This window comes from Peromyscus leucopus, chromosome 19, assembly GCF_004664715.2.
Source record: "Peromyscus leucopus breed LL Stock chromosome 19, UCI_PerLeu_2.1, whole genome shotgun sequence".
Classification (NCBI taxonomy): Eukaryota; Metazoa; Chordata; class Mammalia; order Rodentia; family Cricetidae; genus Peromyscus; species Peromyscus leucopus.
This window is the reverse complement of record NC_051079.1, coordinates 31,081,992-31,103,495: the sequence shown is the minus strand read 5'-3', so window position 1 is coordinate 31,103,495 and position 21,504 is coordinate 31,081,992. Positions and strand designations below refer to the sequence as shown.

The window sequence follows — 21,504 nt, the reverse complement described above, 5'->3', positions numbered from 1 at the left end:
CTTTGTAGCCCAGGCTAGCCTAGAACTCCTGCCTCAGTCTCCCAAGTTCTGGGATTCCAAATGTGGGCCCCTACAACCCAGATTCCCCCCCCCCTCAACTTAACACTCTGTCAATTTACAGTCTTCATTGACCTTGTCTGCAACATAGTGCAAGTTCAAGGAAGGGATGTGGATATGGACATCTTAGAAGGTAGAGTGCCAGTATTCTGTCTACCACAGGAAAAAAAAAATGGCCCGCATTTTCCAATGAGGGCTGACACAGACCCCGGTCACAATGAATAAGGAGGTCCGTTCTTTGTTGGAGGAACACAGGAACCTTGCTCTTCCTGCTCACTCATATAACCCGTTCTAATCTGTGTACCCTCTGCCTCTGTGGGCCGTGTGGGTCCCTCGTACTTGTTGACTTAGGGTCATGTGCCATGCCTGGTGGGAGTGTCTCATGGTATGAAACTGAAAGCTTGGTGTCCCTGAGCTGAGTCCTAGTGTTCATTTCTTCCCTTAATATGTTTTTTGCTTTTGTGCTATTGGGGCAGAGGTGGATTACGGCAACAGGAGCCTCCAGAGCCTGAAGTGGTTTACAGCTTTAAATGCTTCTTGATTGCTTTCAGCTGCCCTTGTCGCTTCTTTCTCTCTGTAAAGCTTTTGCATATTTTGGAGTCTTCTAACTGAATCAGGTGTTATTCATGCTGCTTTGGTTTTTTGGTTTTGGGGGGAAGGGGTTTTTTTTTGAGACTTTTTTTTTTTTTTTTTTTTTTTAGGCAAGGTTTCTCTGTGTAGCTTTGGAGCCTGTCCTGGAACTCGCTCTGCACACCAGGCTGGCCTTGAACTCACAGAGATCCACCTGCCTCTGCCTTTCGAGTGCAGGGATTAAAGGGGCACGCCACCACCATCACCAAGCATACTTTGTTTTGTTTTGTTTTGTTTTTTTAGTATTTATTTTTATTGGGGGAATGGGACCTGTGTGCTCTGGATGCATGTGGAGGTCAGGGGACCACTTATAGGAATGAGTTCTCTCCTTCCATCCTGTGGGTTCCAAGGAGTGAACTTAGGTCCTCAGGTTTGGTGGCAAGTACCATCACCCGCTGAGCCGTCTTACCCGCCCTTTCTTGATTTCTGAAAGAGAGTGTTGATAAGAAGCCCTCGCTGCCTTGGTGTACAACACCATGGCTGGCAAATGAGGGGTGTGTGTGTGTGTGTGTGTGTGTGTGTGTGTGTAGGTGTTGGGTGTCACTCGATCACCTTGCCACCTTCTCTTTCTTTTCCTCCCGTTCTTCCTTCTTTTCTTTCTTTTTTGTTTCTTTCTTTCACTGTCTTGGACAGGCTTTCTCACTGAACCGGAGCTCACCATTTTGGCTAAGCTGGCTTGCCAGCACGTCCCCAGGATCTGCCAGTCTGCCTCCCCACATCAGCAGGGCTGGTGTTTCGGATGTGCACTGCCACACCCAGCTTTTTACATGGATGCTGAGGGTCCAGGTTTAGGGATCCTCACTCCTGTGCAGCAAGTATTTTGGCCACTGAGCCCTCCCCAGTCCCCCAAAATGAGTTTGGGGCTCATATTTAGTGTTTAGCTTTGGTTGCTTACTTTGAGACATTTGTGAAGGAAATACATGTAAGGAATTTTTTTAAGAGTCATATGTAAAACTTAGGGGCAGATATGATGGCTTCTGTATTCACTTATGTAATAAACTTTTTAATCAGACACCAGCTCCCAAATAAGGACATGGAGACCTCTTATTAATTATGAAAGCTCAGCCTTAGCTTAGGCTTGTTTCTAACTAGTTCTTATAACTTAACCCATTTCTATTAATCCATGTGCTGCCATGTGGCTCATGGCTTTTACCTCTCCTCCTGCATGCCCTGCTTCCCCTCTGTATCCTCTGGCATCTCTTCTGTGCCTTGATTCAGCTCTTCTTTTCTCTCTGCCAAGAAATCCCACCTAACCTCTTCCTGCATAGCTATTGGCCATTCAGCTCCTTATTGAACCAATCAGAAGGCACCTTGGCAAAGACACAACTTCACAGGGTACAAAAAGATTATCCCACAACACACTTATTCTGTGCCAGGCATCATGTGGTTGCAGAGTTCACTGAGGAATGGTTATGTGTGGAATCAATGAAGGTTGTATAAAAAGCCTATCACAAGGATTAAGCCACTGAGCTTCACTGTTTCCCATTTCTGAATCCTCCAATGCTAAATATGATCTCAATTCCCAGTCTCTAGCCCATGTCTGGGAAGAGGGCACTAAGTATATTAAGTACAGTAAGTATATCTACTAACTAAATCTTAAACTATTTCTCTCACTGTTCTTAGCTGGGCAAAGGCTGGTGTTAGCAACCATCGGGAGTTCTTACCCTTTGTGGGAAAACTATGGTCCAGTTCTCTCGTTGAGCAAAATTAGTAGACCTGTCTTCTGTACAGTAAACCTTGCCGGCTGCATCTCCATTGGTGAGCCTCTTCTCTCCAGGGGCAAAACTTTTGCCTGCAAATCTCCAAAGCCAAATTGCCATCTGCTTCACTTCCGTATGGAAATTGCCAATTGTGTCCCCATTATGGAGAAATAGTCAACCTTGTCTCCAAATGGAAGAGCCTGCCAGCTGTGCTTCTCTGTGGAAGAGATGTCAGCAGAAGTGAGCACTGTAAAACCCAAGCATGAGTCTGGGTCTAGTCCTTCGTCATCACAAGCAAACCTTTGCATCCCTCTCATCCATCAAGGTCATCAAAGCCAAGGTGGTGGTGGTACTGAAATGAGACATTTAAACCAAAGACATGATAGTCCAGAGATGGCCTATTGCAGAGATGACACTGAATGGACTCAGCAGGTTGTATTTATATAATTATATGTATGTATATATGTAACAATAAGAAAGAAAAAAGGAGGAGGAATCATAGGCTGGAAGCAGACCAAGTTCAGATTTTGGCCACGGGGACACCTGTATTGACTGGTTAATTCATGGGAAAGAGGCTGAAAGACTTACGAATGTTGAATGAATTCATACCATGCAGTACATAGGAGCTCAAGAGGTATTTTTTAAGAGTGAGCTAATTCATCCCAACCTGAACTCAACTCAGTGTCCCATGATGGGAGTGGGAAGGGGAGGGGAGGAGAGTCCAAGGCACGTGGGTGGTAATACATTAAGTACATCCCGGACATGAGCATGTGGGTCAGCCTGAGTATGGGAACAGAGCAAGTGGAAGCACACGGTGTGGAGTGGACAGGTGGGAGGAGCATCCTGGGCGGCTTGCTCAACCTTGCTGGTCTGTTCCTTGTGCTATAATGAGAAGAGTGGTAGTTGCCAGCTCAGACATTTGAACATTAGATGAGATAATAGACGTATAGGCACATAGATAGATACATAAGGACATAGATCTCAAGGAGTAAGAAATGGTAGCTTATGTTATATTGGCATCTATAAAACACATACATGTGCCCTGATGGTGAATCTGCCATATCTCCATTGAGTAGGTCTAGGCTACCATGATTCCCATCAGGACCATTTCCTCGTAGACATCAAAGCTTGTCTCGTCTCCCATTGTCCCTTCTTGTCTTCTTTCATGTCTTTTTCCTGGAATCTGGTTGGAAGCCCTGAAATTCAGCAGACTTCTGGTGCCAAGCCAAGGGGATCTCTGGGGAAAATTGAGGGAACAGATCCTGTTTGCCACGTTTTCAGCAAAATCTGAACAACTCTGACACCGAAGCAGAAGTGGTTCCCCAGTTCTTTTATTTCCACCATACACAGCTTATAACATGGTAGAACTCAATTCACAATTGTAGCTAAATTTGTGTGACTGCACAACATGTGTCTCCTCCAGTCCTATGAACTGCTGAATCCATTTACCATTGCTTGTATGTATTATTATTTCAGAGCTGGCCATTTGGTATTGGCTAGCCAATTAGGGGGCTCCGTCTTGATGAATGAAATATGACTGGCTACTACAGGCTATCACAGAGCAGAATCTGATAATGATAAAAATACTGACCGGCATTTACTGAGGCTCTACTATGTGCAAGGTCATGTGCTAAGCAACGTGAAGCCCTATCTGGCAAGTGGGAAAACAAGCTACAACAATCAATACAGTGTCCACAGTCAGTCACGGATGAGGACAGGTGTGGACTGTGTGCAGCACATAGCATGTTCTGCCTCCTTCCTCAACTCTCCCTATCCTCTGGCTGATGAGACATTTGACTTGGAGTTTCCAAATCCCAATGCTAACAACATTACTGGGAGCTAAGACAAATGGGAAATGTCTCATGTAGTTCTCAACTAGGAGGGTGCCAGCCAGAAGCCAGGAGCTACAGAGTAGGACCCTATCTCAAGCAAGTGATAGAGAATGAATAGATAACAGATTTTACAGGTGGTCACTCTAATACTGCCAGGCCTGTGACTCTCTCTACAAAGAGTATGATAAATAGATTAGTTGTTTGTTCCTGAAAGAGGAAGAGGAGGAAGGAGGAGGAGGCAGCATCATCGGCAGTAACAACAGTAAGGGGCAGTGGCAGCACCCAGGGCCCTTCGGGGATGCCTCCCTGAGACAGTGAGCCTCTCTTGCTCCTGTTCCAGTGAATTTCCTAATTCTCGTTGCTGAGGGGCTTTTTGTTCTTTTAAATTGTTTTGTGAGTGTTAATGTTTGAATTTGGTTCCGGTTTAATGCAGCAAGGTTTGAAAAGGAACTGCTGCTCTTGGGCTCTCTCGGCAATGAATGGCCTTCTGCCATGCAAGTGAAAGAACACACAGGAAATAAGCTGCCTTGGAGGCCCGCTAACCCAGCAACCTCAGGCCAGGGGTTGGCTCTAACTCAGACCTTCATGTAACATTTACTAGGCTGAACCATAAGCAACTGCCATTTTTATAACTGAGTCTCATTGGCAAATGCATATGTTAGACTTAACACAAGCGAAGAACCCAACAGTCAAAGACTACTTAATCTGGCTTTAGACCTAGTCAAGCAACAAACTTTTATTGAACATCTGTCAGCATGACTATAGGTACAAGGAAAACTGCAACCAAAATCCTGCTCTCAAAAGTCTTGCCTCCTAGTTAAAGAGATGAAACAAACTCATATATAATTAAATAATAATGTTCAAGCAATAGAAAATATGGTAAGGGCCACCGTGTGATGGCATATGCCTTTAATGTCCTGCACCAAGGAGGCAGAGGCAGGCAGATCTCTGTGAGTTCCAGGCCAGCCTGATCTACAAAGTGAGTTCCAGGATAAGGGCATCAGAAAAAAAGAAAAGATCCCTAGAGGTGAAATGTGTAGTGATGGTTCATGAAGAACATGAATCAATGAATAAGAAAACATCGGGCATTGTGTAAAAGAGGGAAATTTGAAGATACAGCCCATGTACCTAACGGAAGTCAGAGAGAAGAAGAATTGGATGCCATTTACGAAGGTTTCAGGGACGTGCTGAGGAGTAATGCCAATGAGAAGTGGAAATCAGCCACAGCCAGCAAGAGAGATCCTGAGACTCTAAAACCTCGAGTAAGTGGACAACGTTCATGAAGGACATTGCAGCCGCCATTTACATGTAAGGACACCTGGGGCACCTAAGTCACCCAAAGGACAACCTAACCTTAGACCTAAGAGAGTCTGGAGCTTTCCTACACCACAATCCAAGGAAAAATGAAAACACATGTCCTTGTACAAAAAGCTGTACATGAATATTCACAGTGCCATTATTTGTGTCTGTGGGAACAGCTCAAATGTTCATCAACTTATCAGTGGGTCAACAGAACACTGCAATCCCATGCAATGATTTATCCAGGCAAAGAACATGCCACAACATGGTGAACTTTGCAAATAGTATGGTCTGTTAAGTCTGGCACAAATGATCTATGTTCTATGGTTGCATTTATGTGAAATTGCTAGCATAAAGAACCCAGAAAGTGGATTAATATTTGCCTAGAGTTATAGGAATGGGAAATAAAGGGTTTTGTTCTGGTGGTTTTTGTTTTGTTTTGAGAAGGAGTTGGTAGAAACATCTGAATTTAGATTGTGGTTTAATTGCATAAATACATCATGATACATAAAACCACTGACTTTTGCATTGTATTTTAGAGTAATATAGATTACATGTTTTAGGAAAAAACTGAAAAAAAATGTTTAAGCATGTAAAATGACTCCAAGATCTTGGGATGTAGCTAAGCGGTGCTTGCCTAGCATACCTAAGACTCTGGGTTTGCTCACTAACACCATAAAAAAGGAAATGGAGAAGAGACAGGTGTAGACGAAATTCTAAACAGTCTTAGGAAATAGCCAAAGAGATCAGAGCAATAGCCACGACTAGCTTTAGCTTCCCCAGAGAGAGAGACCCCTTCTTGTCTAACCTGCACTTTTATTGCTTTCCTGTTCTGCCTTCTGGCTCTTAGCCCAACTACATGACTTCCTCGTCATTGCCTGTCTATACAGACCTCCAGGTCTCTATGATTGGTACTGGGATTAAAGGTTCGTGTCACCATGCTTGGCTGTGTCCTTGACCACACAGAGACTCTGCCTGCCATGTAATTGGATTATAAGGGCGTGTGCTACCACCGCCTGACTTCTGCTTATGGCTCGCTATGACCTCTGATCTCCAGGCAACTTTGTTTATTAACGTACAAATAAAATCACATTCAGCCCAAATAAAATATCACCATAGTCAGGGAAGAAAGGAGGGGAGATGAAAGGAAAAGAAAAAAGAATCCTGAGATGTCTCCAAGTATGGACATGCACATGACATCCAGAGAGGAGGGCAAATGTGATCCAGATCTTGGGTTTTCTTACAGCAGTGTCCCAGCAAGCAGAGTGTTAGGTCCCATGCCAATTCCTTGAAAACACAGCAGTCCATCAGGTTTGGGGTTTTTGTTTGTTTGTTTGTTTTTGTTTTTTTCTTTCTGTTTCCAGGGAGCTAACACTGTTGGCAACTTCTTTATATTCCACAGACACCCGCCCTACATAGAAACTCTGAGCTCACTGTTAGCTCTCCGGCTGGCCCAACTTTAGAGTCTGTTCACAAGCCTGTGCTGTATTCATCATGCTTTGCTTTTGTTTTTCTTTTGTTCTACAGTTTTTGAAGAGCCGGAAGACCCAAGCAACAGATCGTTTTTCTCTGAAATTATCTCTTCAATTTCGGATGTGAAGTTCAGCCACAGTGGGAGGTATATCATGACCAGAGACTATCTGACCGTGAAAGTCTGGGATCTCAACATGGAAAATCGCCCCATCGAGACTTACCAGGTACAGAACACTCCCTTTGTGGGCTTCTACATCAGCCACTGCCTGCAAATGGTTGCAGTGCAGAGAGATAGAAGGCTGTTCATAGCGATGTGTTACATAAAATACTACAGGCTACAAGTGCCATAGGATTTAAGATAAGGATGCATGGGGACTAGCAACAGTTACAGCCTGAAAATGTTACATGGGTTGGGTACCATAGCTAGAGTGAGCAAGCCAAGCACAGCCTTGCTCTCATGAAGCTCTCTAGTGAGGAAACTGACTGATAAACAAAGGAGCTCACTGCCTTTGTGCAAGGGATGGTGCTGAGACCCGGGGAGCCCAAGGCAGAGAAACCTTTCAGGATAAGGAAGGTGAGGACAAAACCGCCATGAGCTAGTTAGCAAAATCATGCACTTAGAAAATACCATGGCCAAAGACCTGGGGTAAAGAGAACTGTGGTTGGAAAAGTTTTCCTTGAACAGTCAGGCAGACAGTTGAGCCTGAAGACAAAAGCAGGGCCTGGTCCTATAAATTCTAGTACTGAGAGCTTTACTTGTCTCTGGCTGGGTACCGTGGAGATCTGTAGAAAGGTTTTCTACCAGGAAATGGCATTGAAAACAATGGCTTTCACTTTACAGTGTGACAGACAGACTGCAGGGAAGGAGATGGTGCTGATGTGGGCTGATGAAGGAGGGAGGGTGGAGAGGCAGTGGCATCTGCTTCTCCTAGACTGTGACAGGGTGAAAAGTCAAGGACTCATGTAAGAAGTTCTTGCCTTAAGCACTGGGTAGAGGGTGGCAGAATCACTGTTGGAGGGATCAAAGGCATTGCTCCAGGGTATTTTTATTGAAAGAGCTTGAACAGACCTGAAGGTAGAAAGGATTTTAAAAAAGCCAGGCAAGGGACAAGGAGAAGATGGATCAAGGGACAGAAATAACTGCTCTTATTTTTATATATCTTTAATTAGATAAAAAGAAATGAGGCAGGGAAAGGGGAATCTAGGCAGACAGATTTGATTGATATTGTTTTACTTGAGATACAGTTCATCTATCACAATATTCACTCATTTCAGAATACATAACTCCCTGGGTTTTAGGATATTCAGAGTTGCAGAGCTGTGCCCAACTCCAGAACATTTTGTCACTATGATTTTAAAACATCATTCTAGTTGTACTGGGGAGGAAAACCTTTGGCAGAGACAAGTGAAGAGACAGAAAGAATAAATTTGAACATTTTTACACTCTATCTTAAGGGTTTCTATTGCCATGATGAAACACCATGACCAAAAGGCAAGTTGGGGCTTAGAAAAGGGTTTATTTGGCTTACACTTCCATATTGCTGTTCATTATTGAAGGAAGTCAGGACAGGAACTCAAACAGGACAGGAACCTGGAGGACAGGAACTGATACAGAGGCCATGGTGGGACGTGGGAGGGGCTGCTGCTTATTGATTTGCTCCCCATGGCCTGATTTCTTATAGAACCCAGGACCCACAATGGTCTGGGTCCTCCAGCAATGATCACTAATTGAGAAAATGCCATACTGCTGCATCTCACAGAGGCATTTCCTCTCTGAGGCTCCTTCCTCTCTGATGACTCTAGCTTGTGTCAAGTTGACACAAAATCAGCCAGCACACAGTCTTTGGCAAATGGGTGATAGCATCTCAGATGAGGGGGTGAGCAACAGAGGTCCCCAGATTTCTGATGTAGTTTCTAAGGTAAAATCGTTTAGAATCTGATGTTGTAAGAGGGGAGATGCTGGGAGATAGCCCATGGTTTACCATCTTTAACCACTAGAGGTGGAGTAGACTTTTGATTTAGATGAGGAGATTGAGAGTTTTCTTTTAAACATGTTAAACACAAACAGATGAGAGGTGAATAGCCCAGGGAAAGTACAGGAAAGGTCCTCAAAACCAGTAGAATTAGAAGAAGCCCCCTGGGCACATTTAAAGAAGAAACTGGGGCATGCTCTTGGGGCCAAGTGTTCTCATGGTTGAACACAGGGAGATGATTTGGCAAAGGAGACTGAGGGGGAGGGGCCAGAGAGGTATAAGGAAAACTCAGAGGTGTGTTCAAGTGGATAAAATCTCAGGGTGGAAACAGCCACCAACCATGCTGTTGCTAAACAAAAGAAAAAAAAGGTGGGGGCGGGGCGGGGCTTAGCATTGAATGCTGGCTTCCACATGCAGGCAGAGGTTACCAGTACCCTAACAGAAGAGTGTGTGGCACAGGGCCATCTGATCAGGTCACTTCAAGAGACTGTGCAGAGAGGGTGTGAGCGCAGAAGCTAGCTACTCTCGGCAGATTTTATCTCGAATGAAAACAGAGTAGCTGGGTGGGTGGAATGTGGGCTGCAGGCAGAAGGAAGTTACAGTGTTTGGGTGCTGGCGGGAATAAACAGTGGAGAGACAAGCCAGGGAGCTGAGTCCTTGTGAGATACAAGAAGGGATGGAGCCAGGTACTGGTGGCACGCACCTTTAATCCCAGCACTCCACACGGGAGGCAGAGGCAGGCGGATCTCTGTGAGTTCGAGGCCAGCCTGGGCTACCAAGTGAGTTCCAGGAAAGGCGCAAAGCTACACAGAGAAACCCTGTCTCAAAAAACAAGAAGGGATGGAGTCCAGTGAAGAACTGGCCTAAGGGAGGTGGGTAGTTCATCTGTTAAAGGAAGGAGTGCTGTGTACGCAGCTCAAGATGCAGGGACTGATCAATGTCATGCTAGGAAATACAAATTTTCTTACTTCTGTTTTCTCAGTAAAATGAGCAAGGTCATCTGCTGAATAAGATGTTTAAAATGGTCGTTTAACAGAGGGAGTACCATAAGGTCACTCACGGATCAGCATGAGGTCTATATTGTTCATTCAAAGCCTTAAGACCTTGGAAGGAACTGGGAGTATAACTTGGTTGGTAGAAAACTTGCCTAGCATGCAAAAAAAAAAAAAAAAGCCCTTGGTTCATTCCCCAGTAATGTATAAACTGGGCAAAGTGGTGCACACCTGTCATCCCAGCACTCAGGAAGTGGAGGCAGGAGGATCAAAGACATCCTTAGCCTAGGATGCATGGGAACTTGTCTCCAAAAATTATTTTTAATCAAATAAAATAAGACAAATAAAACAAGACAAATATATATGATTGTGTCTTCCAGTCACATTCACCTGTGTGGCCCAAGTGACAAGCAGAAGGATGTAAGCCAGTGGTGTAGTTTTGTTAAGGGAGTACAATTTAAAGAGAGAGCTTGGTTGAACATGTGCACTGAGTGAAGCTGTCGTGACAAATGCCAAACTTGAGGAAGCCAAGGAAGAACGAAGCACTTGGGTTAATGGTCTTGAAGAACTGATGGAATCAGGACACTGTGAACTAAAAAGAAAGGGTGTAGCAATAAAAGTAGACTTGGCACATTAGATACTGTTGTAGTCATGTGACAATGGGGGTAAGCAGGAAAATCATTGACTATGATGGACCCAGTAGTTAATAAACAGGGTATGTCAGTCACTGGAAAAGATGGCTGAAAGAATGGAAGAGAGAGGGAGATACTCATGTTGCTTCAAGGAATGACTCAGTGCTTTTGATGATGTAAGGCCAGTGTATAGCAAGAAGCTGAACTTGAATGTGTGATATCAAAGGAACTGAGAATAAGACAGGAACAGTAGTTAAGAGCAATGGGGTACCCCATTTTAGCACATGGACTTGAGAGCAAAACCCCACAGCATCCCATGAAAGGAGTAACAGTTGTCTTCAGAGACAAAAGCAGGAAGGTAAGGGTAGCACACAGAGTACTTTCCTGTACCGAAGTCACTAGGACATAGGAGTAAAGGTTCTAGGTAGGCACCAGCTGGACTTCTCCATGTTCAATGTTGTGGAGGTGTTGTCTTCAGCAGTGGAGCCTTGCCATCAGTTTGTGGATACCAACCTATAGCCTTGGCAATAGCCTGGTTTGTTTGGGGTTTCTCATGGGACCCCTTTGGTCAACAACCCAATTAGATGTGGCCCATCCCTGGTACTGGAAGCTTCATTTGGTGATAAGAGATGTCCAGTTGGGGCTCTGTCTCTATTATTTGGTGATTTCATTTAGGTGATCTTTATATATGTATATGTTTTAGGAAGCTTCTACTGTATTAGGTTTCCATACTACCATTCAAATGGCTCTTAATTTTAGTTCTCTCTCCCCATATTCCCTCCCTTGTTACTGTCTTCCCTCCCCTTCCCTACTTGAGATTCTCCCATTCCAGTCACACACCCATCCATCCATCCATATCTATTCTATTCCCTTTCCCAGGAAGATCTATCTTACCCCCTAGTCCCTATACCTATATATATACTCTATACCTAACCTCTGGTTCTACAGACTGTAGCTTGCTTATCATTGACTTAATAGCTAATATCCACATATAAGTAAATATATACTATATTTGTCTTTCTGAATCTGGGTTACCCCACTCAGGACTTTTTTTTTCTAGTTCTATCCATTTATCAACAAATTTCATGATTTCACTTTTTTAACAGCTGAATAATACTCCATTGTGTAAATGTGCTACATTTTCTTTATTCATTCTTCTGTTGAGGGATATATAGGTTGTTTCCAATGTCTAACCATTATGAATAGAGCAGCAATGAACATGGTTGAAAAGGTGTCTCTGTGGTAGGATGAAGCATCCCTTGGGTATATGCTCAAGAGTAGTATAACTAGATCTTGAGGTAGATCAATTCTGATCTCCCTGAAGAACCTTCACACTGAATTCCATAGTGGTAGTACAAGTTCTCAGTCCCACCAGCAACAGAAGAGTGTTCCCCTTACTGCACTTGCTCAACAGCTTAAGTTATCAATTGTTTTATTGATCTTAGCAATTCTGATAGGTGTAAGATGAAATCTTAAAGTGGTTTAGACTTGCATATCCCTGATGACGAAAGGTGTTGAACATATCTTTGTTTCTCCGCCATTTGCATTTCCTCTTTTGAGAATTTTCTGTTAAGATCTTTACCCTATTTTTTAAATTAGGCTCTCTCTTAATATCAAGTTTAAGTTCTTTATATATTTTGGATATTAGCTCTCAATCAGATGTGTAGTTGGTAAAAATCTTTTCCCATTTTGTCAGCTGCTGCTTTGTCCTAATGATGGTGCCCTTTGCCATGCAGAAGCTTCTCAGTTTTATGAGACCCCACTTATTAATTCTTAGTGCCTCTGCTAGCAATGTTCTACCCAGGAAGTCTTTCTGGTCCAATGAGTTCAAGGCTATTTCCCACTTCCTCTTCCATCAGGTTCAGTGTATCTGGTTTTATGTTGATGTCTTTGATCCATTTCAGAGTTGAGTTTTGTGCAGGGTGATAAATATGGATCTATTTGGATTCTTCTACATACAGTCATCTAGTGTGATCAGCTCAATTTTTTGAAGATGCTGTTCTTTTTCCAGTGTGTATTTCTGGCTTCTTTATAAAAAAAATCAGGTGACCATAGGTGTGTGGATTTATGTCTGGGTTTTCAGTTCAATTCCATTGATCAATATATCTGTTTTTGTGTCAAATCATGCTGTTTTTATTACTATAGGTCTGTACTACAACTTGAGGTTGGGGACAGTGATCCGCCAACAGTTCTTTAATTATTCAGGGTTGTTTTAGCTATGCTGGGTTTTCTGTGTTTCTATATGAAGCTGAAAACTGTTCTTTCAAAATCTGTAAAAAATTGTGTTGGAATTTTGATGGTGATTGCATTGGGTCTATATATTGCTTTTAGTAGGATGGCCATTTTTTTCTGTATTAATCCTACCAAGCCACGAGCATGGGAGATGGTTCTATCTTCTGATGTCTTCAATTTCTTTTTTTAATGTCTCAAGTCTTTCACTTGCTTAGAGTTACCCCAAAATATTTTATATTTTTGAGGCTATTGTGAAGGGTGTTGTTTCTCGATTTCTTTCTCAATCCGTTTTGTCATTTGTCTATATGAGGGCTACTGATTTTGTGAGTTAATTTTGTATCTTACTACTTTGCTGAGAGAATTTATCAGCTCTAGGAGTTCAATGGTGGAAATTTTAGGATCACTTATGTATATGATCATATCATTTGCAAATAAAGATACTTTGGCTTCTTCTCTTCCAATTTGTATTCCCTTGATCTTCAGTAGTATTATTTCTCTAGCTTAGACTTCAAGTGCCATATTGAATAGGTATGGAGGGAATGGACAGCCTTGTCCTATTGCTGATTTTAGTGGAATTGTTCTGTGTTTCTCTCCACTGATGTTGGCTATGGATTTGCTGTAAACTGTCTTTATTATGTTGAGGTATGTCCCTTGTATCCCTACTCTCTCAAGACTTTTATCATGAAGGGGTGAATTCTGTCAAAGGCCTTTTCTGCATCTAATGAGATGATCATGTGGTTTTTGTCTTTCAGTGTGTTTATATGGTAAATTACATTTACTGATTTTCATATGGTGAACCATCCCTGCATCTCTGGGATGAAGCCTGCTTGATCATAGTGGATGATCTTTTTGATGTGTTCTTGGATTCAGTTTGCAAGTATCTTATTGAAAATATTTGCATCTATGTTCATAAGAGAAATTGGTCTGTAATTCTCTTTCTTTGTTGAGTATGTGGTTTAGATATCAAGGTGACTGTGGCTTCATAAAGTAAGTTTGGCAATGTTTCTTATGTTTCTATTTTATGGAATAATTTGTAGAGTTCTTTGAAAGTCTGGTAGAATTCTGCACTAAAGCTATCGGGCCTGGGTTTTCTTTGCTTGGGAAACTTTTAATGACTGCTTCCATTTCACTAGGGGTTATAGGTCTGTTTAAATTGTTTTACTGATCTTGATTCAATTTTGGTGGGTGGCATATATCGAGAAAAGTATCCATTTCTTTTAGATTTTCCAATTCGGTGGAATGCAGGTTTTAAAAGTATGTCCTTATGATTCTCTGGATTTCCTCAGTTGGCTGTTGTTCCACCCCCTTTTCATTTCTAATTTTGTTAATTTGGATATTCTCTCTGCTCTTTAGTTTGTTTCTATTTTACTGATTTCTTCCCTGAGTAGATTGTCTCTTGCCATCTACTCCTCTTGGGTGTGAGTAGTTCTTCTTATTCTAGAACTTTCAGGTGTACCGTTAGTATGAGATGGCTCCAGTTGTTTTTATATGGGTCCTTAGAGCCATGAACTTGCCTCTGAGAACTAACTTCATTGTGTCACCTAAGTTTGGTATGTTGTGTTTTCATTTTCATTCAATTTTTAAAAGTTTTCATTTCATTGTTAATTCTGTCTTGACCCATTTTTCATTGCATGTAGTGAGTTGTTCCATTCCATGAGCTTGCAAGCCTTCTGTTGTTTCTGTAGGTATTGATACCCAGCTTTAATCCATGGTGGTTAGACAGGATGCAGGATGTTATTTCAATTTTTTTTTATCTGTTGAGACTTGCTGTGTGTCTGAGTATGTGGTCAGTTTTAGAGAGAGTTCTATGAGGTGCTGGAAAGAAGGTATATTCTTTTGCATTTGGGTGAAATGTTCTGTAAACATCTGGTCCACTTGATTTATGGTGTAAATTAGCTCCAGCATTTCTCTGTTTATTCTTTGTCTGGATGACCTCTATATTGGCAAGAGTGAAGTAGTGAAGTCACCTACTATCTGTGTGTAAAAGTCAATTGTAATTTAAGCTGTAATAGTGTTTCTTTTATGAACTTTGTTGCCATTATTTGCTGCATAGACATTAAGAATTGCATGGTCCTCTTGATCAATTTTTTCTTTGATGAGTATGTAGTGTCCTTCACTATCTCTTCTGATTAGTTTTGGCTTGAAGCCCTATATTGGCAGATATTAAAGTGGCTATTTCAGCTTGCTTCATTATTATATGTGGAGAGGAATTTCTTCTATGGTCCAGTCTATTTGGTGTTTTGTATGCTTCTCAGACCTTGATAGGCATTTCCTTCTTTAGTTTGGGGACATTTACTTCTATGGTTTTATTGAAAATATTTCCTGTGCCATTGACCTTGGTTTCTTCTCCTTCCTTTATTCCTGTTATTCACAGATTTGGTTTTTCATAGTGTCCCAGATTCCCTAGATGTTTTGTGCCTGGGGTTTTCTAGCTTTAACATTATATTCTTTGACTGAGGTATCCATTTCTTTTATCTTATCTTCAGTGCCTGAGTTTCTCTCCTCTATTACTTGTATTCTGTTGATGAGCCTTGCCTCTGAGGTTCCTGGTTTTGAGTTCCTAAATTTTTCATTTCCAGATTTCCCTCAGTTTGGGTTTCCTTCTATTTTATTTCCACGTTGAGGTCGTGAACTGTTTTTATTCATTTCCTTCCACTGTTTGTGTTTTCATAGATTTCTTTAAGGGATTTATTCATTTCCTCTTTAAGGACCTCTATCATATTCCATTTTATCTTGTGCTTCAGCTGTTGCATTTCTCAGGGACTCCTATAGTAGGGTTGCAGGGTTCTCATGGAGACATTGCCCTGGGTGTCACTGTGTTTTCACACTGGGGTCCAAGCATCTGATTTTGGGATGACTGTAATTCTAGGTGCAGAGATATCTGGTCCTGTCTTTGTTGAGTATTTTGTTCTCTTACATTCTCTGGTTCTTAGGAGAGTGTGGTGGCTGTGTGTTGCCTAGTATGGAATGCTTCTGGGATCCTGCCAGGTCTGGCCTCTGGGGGTTCCAGATACAATGCATTTCTAGGTACTGGGAGCTGGCACTTACGAATGGGAATGGGTTAGAAGCAGGCCTAAGAGAGACCGCAGGAAGGAGAAAGCAGGGTGTTTCACCAGTATCTGCTTAATCCCCTGGGAATGGGGGCAGAATGTAAGGCCAGACCACAGCAGGTGTTCTGCTACAGAGCTGGGGCTAAGACTGGAGAATTGGATTTGGAGAAAGAAGAGAAGATCTGCAGTTAGCCTGCCTGTTTCTCTGGGAGGTATGGCCTGTGGCTTTCCAGGGAATGCCTGCTGGAGTTACAGGCTGGGACGAAAGGGTGAGTTGGGATGCTGTGGGAGGTCTTCTTGATCCTCTGGAGAAGGAGCTGAGAGGAAGGGTTGCAGCAGGTGATTTGCTGCAGAGCTGGGGATGAGATTGGGGGGGTGGGATTTGGAGGAGAGGAGGGTCAAATGGAGATCTGCAGTTAGTCTACCTGCTTTTAAGCCCAATTAATTTTAATGTTCCTGCATCTATACAGGTGTGTCTTTCTTTGGGGGAGATTTTCTTCTATAAGCTTTAAGATCTGGTCTATGGCATCGACCTGGGATTCTTCTCCCTCATCTATGCTTATAGTCCAAAGATTTGATCTTTTCATGGTGTCCCACAGTTCCTGAATCGTCCTTTCCTGTGTGATTTTTAATTTTGCATGTTCTTTGCTTGTGTGCTCCAATTCCTCTACTTAATCTTTGAGACCTGATACTTTGTTATCTCCTTAAAAGGCTTTTCCCATGAGTTTCCTAACTGAGATACTGAATCTTCTTCAACTCCATCTTCGTTTTAGCTTGAGTTTTCAGTGCTTCTTTTCCTTTAAGGGATTCAGTTTTCAAATCCAGGACCTCATCTGTCTCCTCAAAAGGGCTTCAGCAGCAGCCCCTCCTGCCCAGCCATCTACTACTCAGAAGAAAGCGCAGGAACACTCTTTGACTCCAGTTCTCTGCTCCACTCCTCAGGGTTGCTCTGTATCCTAGCAACGCTGCCCCAGACCCCATCTAGAGCCTAGCTACTGTTCTTGCCTTAGTCTGAGCCATCATCGGTGAAGCAAAAGCCAGTCACTTGCCCTTGGACAGCAGACTTGGTGGTCCTTTCTGTGATGTCCTTCTTCATCTTGCTCAGAATCTGCTTACTCACTATATGTCTGTCATGTCATGCTCCTTCCCAGACTTGTACCTGTGGCCCTTTGTAGATGTTCTTCCCTATGGTTGGAGAGCCTTTCTTCCGGATGTCATTTGGATTCATTCATTCTCTGCCGACATCTGAGGCTGTTACCTTATCACCTTGAGTCCTCATCCTACAAAGTATAATGTCCCTCATCTCTCAGTGCCCTTCCTCACACTTTCATGTTCTGTGATTTTAGTGCTGCCTAAAACTTCTCATGTATTTATTCCATTCTGTGGTTTCTTCCCCAGTGTTCTGCCTCAAACCCAGAGCAGATTTTTGATGAACAGCCGAGTATCAATACTAGTCTCTAACACCTGATGGCCTTAATTCAACCCCCAGAGCTCATTTATAAGTGGAAAGAGAAGACCAACTCCACAAAGCTGTCCTCTGCCCCCCACATGTGAACACACCTGCATACACACATCATGCAGACCCACACAATAATAATAATAATAATAATAATAAACACAATTCTACCACTTACTGGCTTCTGCTTTATGCCACTATCTATACAAGCAACCTTCTTCAATCCACACTGGCATAAAGAAGCTTACTGCCCCCTGCTTTCCTCCTAAAGCCAGGGCTCTGAGCCTGCATTCAGTCCAGAGCCACCTGATGCAATGCAAGGGCACACAGAGGGGATGAACAGCTCATGTCACCAAGTCAATATTCATAGGAACCCTCACCTTGTATGATGGTGACATGTTCTTGATGTTTCCTCCCAGGTTCATGACTACCTCCGCAGCAAGTTGTGCTCCCTCTATGAAAATGACTGCATTTTTGATAAATTTGAGTGTGTGTGGAACGGGTCGGACAGGTAAGAAACATGCGGGCTGAGAGCCTTTCCCTTGAGGAAACTTTGGACAATTCACCTGAAATGGGATACATCCAAATGGAGATCGATGTTGGGCCCCAAGACCTGGCCAGGATGCATTATGTGGGTCACTGACTGGAGTCTGTGATCACACCTGTAAAGAGGAGGATGCTGTGAGGCCCCGAGTTCATTTCTGGGCTGGCACAGTTGACAGTTCAATGTCAAGAAGAAAATGCTGTCCTTAACATACAAGGCACCCAAAAGCTGGGACCAAATGCCTACTCAAGACTACTAGTAATACACCAGCAAGTCCTCTGAGTATTGTCAAGTGGCTTTCTAGACCTATCCCCTTGAAGCTGCTAGAGCAGACTTGACTGGAGGTCCTGGTGCTTCATTAGCAGAATTCTAGCCAACCTCATTTATCACATTCCCTCAGAGTGATTTATTAGTGTTTTAAGGCCCTTGATTTCTACAATACTTCACATTACCTCCCAATAGTTCATTTTTTGTTTGACAAATACAGATGATTCTTTGACAGTCTGTAAACTAGATGCAGGCTGCTGGGGCTCAGTTAGCTCCTAGATGAAGGTGGCATAGTGTTCAATAGCATGAGGCTGTTCATTCACAGTGTTCACAGCGGGCCATTCTGAGATTCCAGCTTTGAGTCTCTGACTAGCTTGGCCCCTCTTCCCAAACCACCACTGAATCCTCTATTGTAGAATTCAGTTGAACCAGATGTAGTAAGCATGCAGCAAAGGACCCAGGTTACACGATCCAGTTTATACAACAGAAGAGAGCAAAGCAACTAAGCCATATGAACCAGAGTCCCCAGGGAAAGAAGCAAGCCTCTTAGTTTACCACTTAAGTCATTGATAGTTGATAATAATTACACAACTGTTATTATTCCAGTTTGCCCTTCATTACTGCAGATCATAACCAATGACTACTAGTTAACTATACACAAGACATTTCTACACATCTTCTAATCCCAGCCACAGCCAACTAGAGTTACCTTTATCATCTCCATTTCACAGCTGAGGAAGTTAGGAGTCAAAGTATTCAGGACTTAGTGTGATGGCCCAACCTCAAACATTAGTAATCTTGAGCATATACGAGACCTCAAAGCCCACCTCCACAGTGACACACTTCCTCCAACAAGACCACCCCAATTCCAACAAGGTCACACCTCCTAATAGTGCCACTTCCTTTGGGGGCCATTTTCTTTCAAAACCCCCCACACCTCCTAACACTAACTTAAAGTTGGTAACCCTAGGGTCATAACAACTGGACCAAATTAGTGATCCAAGAACAAAAATTACCTGTGGAGTAAAAATGAGTAATACTGATGATTATTGCAAACCTTTGTTCTAAGCCCAGCCAAAGAGCTTGGTCCTTTCAATGACTCAAAAAAACAAGTCAATGCTCTCAGTTTAAATGTATGGTTCCCGTGAGCTGGCCATGATAAGCATCGTTTGCTCCTGAAAGATGTTATGGGGATGGCTGACCACCCTTCTCTGTAATACTCAGCTTCCCCTTTTCCCCTGCAGTGTCATCATGACGGGCTCCTACAACAACTTCTTCAGGATGTTCGACCGGAACACCAAGCGTGATGTGACCCTTGAGGCCTCGAGGGAAAACAGCAAACCCCGGGCTATCCTCAAACCCCGAAAAGTGTGTGTCGGGGGCAAACGAAGAAAAGATGAGATCAGTGTCGACAGTCTGGACTTTAGCAAAAAGATCTTGCATACAGCTTGGCATCCTTCAGAAAATATTATAGCAGTGGCGGCTACAAATAACTTATATATATTCCAGGACAAGGTTAACTAGGAGGACAAGCTATCACTTAGTCTCACATACTGAATACTAGTCAAACAAGTTTTTAAATGTTTCTTTGGGTCTTCATTTGATGCATTGAGTTTCATTTCCCTATGCATAAAACGATTGGAATAGAATTAAAAAGGAGTTCAATGTTCCCAGCTCCCCAATTCTAAGGAACTTTTGTCAAACTCGGTAGGCTCGGGCCACTTCTGTTTAGAATCGAGAGCTGCCAACTGGCACTAATTCTTCCATAGTTGACTTGAATTTCTGATGCGTTCATTCATTGCTCGGTTTCATCTGGTGGGTTCCGTGTTTTGTTTCTAGGTGTCTGCTGCGATAAAATGAGATTGTCTGTAGTATTTAAGGAGAAAAGAGATAAGGTTTTGTTTTTTTTTTTTTTAATTAAGCAATTCCATTTGTTTGAAAAAAATCAACAAAAAAATAAACACTGTTTACTCTTAGAGAGTTTCTCTTTGTGAAAAAAATCAGGCCTAGCCAGTATATCTCCTCTGCCTTCCCATCCATTTCCTTTTAAACAGTTCTACTGAAGCCAGAGACTTATTTCACAAGGCTGAGAAAAGGGTGCCGAATGGGAAGGGAGGGGACACCATGACACTGTTCTCTCTTTTGGTAAGTGCCATAGAAACAGCCTGGGAATGTAATGGCCAAAGCACCACAAAGCTTTAGGAAACTTAAAGAGAATCCTTTCTCCACGGGGGTTCCCAGAGTTTGCTTGGCAAGGCCAGTGGAGACCAGATCCCTACCATTCCTTGTTACTCTTGCTTTTATTTTTGTTTCCTTTTAAATGGCTCCATCTAATCCCTGCCTCCACAGTCCTTGGCTCTTTCCCTTCAGCCTCTGCCAGAGGATTTGCCCATTGACTTTTAAAGGCTGCGCCCTGGTTGCTTAGTACCAGGAGGTCTCAATAAAGCAGTGAGCATCGCCCTCCTCCAAGAAAGGCCGCCTGTTCTTCTGGGTTTATTCCTCCTGAGCAACCCCTCCTGTTTTCCAGAAACAGCCATCCATCAGCCCTCACTGTGTCTAAAACAAAGGCCATAATGATGCTGATTTGTAAGCCTAGGCACACATCTCTGAGCCCACTTCAAACTCACCACACTGGGAAAATAGACTTAAAGAGTTCCCTCCTTACAAACAACAACGTACAGGAGGTGAAGGAGCAGGGGAGACAGGGACCATCATCCTTGCCTGGGCCTTGTGTTCAAGTCACATATCCATACAGCAATACTCAGCTGCCTCCAAGAAATAACAGTCATGAAATATCAATTTGGACCCACCAGTATTCCTTTCCATCATTAATCACAGCGACTGGTCTATCCTTCTCTTGAGATGACTCACTACCTCAAGAAAGCCATTTCCAAAAGGAAGTTCAAAAGGAAAGGATTTAGACACTTAAAGAGGAAGCAGAGAAGGTACTTGAGTGTGTCCCAAAGTTGGACCTCGGCTTCTGACTGTTACTCTGTTTTAATGCATCTCCCCCAATTTCCATCTGGTAGACAGGAAATAACTTGAGATGGGAGATTCTTACTAAAAAAAATTTCCTTCAGTCTCTGGATTTATTAAAACTCCCAATTTTTGCCGGGTGGTGGTGGCGGTGCACGTCTTTAATCCCAGCACTTGGGAGGCAGAGCCAGGCCGATCTCTGTGAGTTTAAGGCCAGCCTGGGCTACCAAGTGAGTTCCAGGAAAAGCACAAAGCTACACAGAGAAACTCTGTCTCGAAAAAACAAAAAAAACAAAAACAAAAACAAAACAAAACAAAAAAAAAAAAAAAAAAAAACACCCTCTCAATTTTTTAGTTTGCTTTGGGGAGGAAAAAAAAATAGAAGCATCAT

General features: G+C 42.8%; 1 protein-coding gene across 15 annotated transcripts in view; it reads left to right on the top strand.

The window, feature by feature from the left end:
- Ppp2r2b (protein phosphatase 2 regulatory subunit Bbeta) overlaps positions 1-20,610 on the top strand; it is a 410,600-nt gene extending 389,990 nt beyond the window's left edge. For all 15 annotated transcript variants that reach the window (XM_028881723.2, XM_028881726.2, XM_037197121.1 and 12 more), the window contains 3 exons: positions 7,046-7,215; positions 17,746-17,837; positions 19,382-20,610. In XM_028881723.2, coding sequence (XP_028737556.1) covers positions 7,046-7,215; positions 17,746-17,837; positions 19,382-19,661 — 542 coding nt within the window. In that variant the 3' untranslated portion in view covers positions 19,662-20,610. The remainder of the gene's footprint in view (positions 1-7,045; positions 7,216-17,745; positions 17,838-19,381) is intronic.
- Positions 20,611-21,504: the final 894 nt, after the last annotated feature.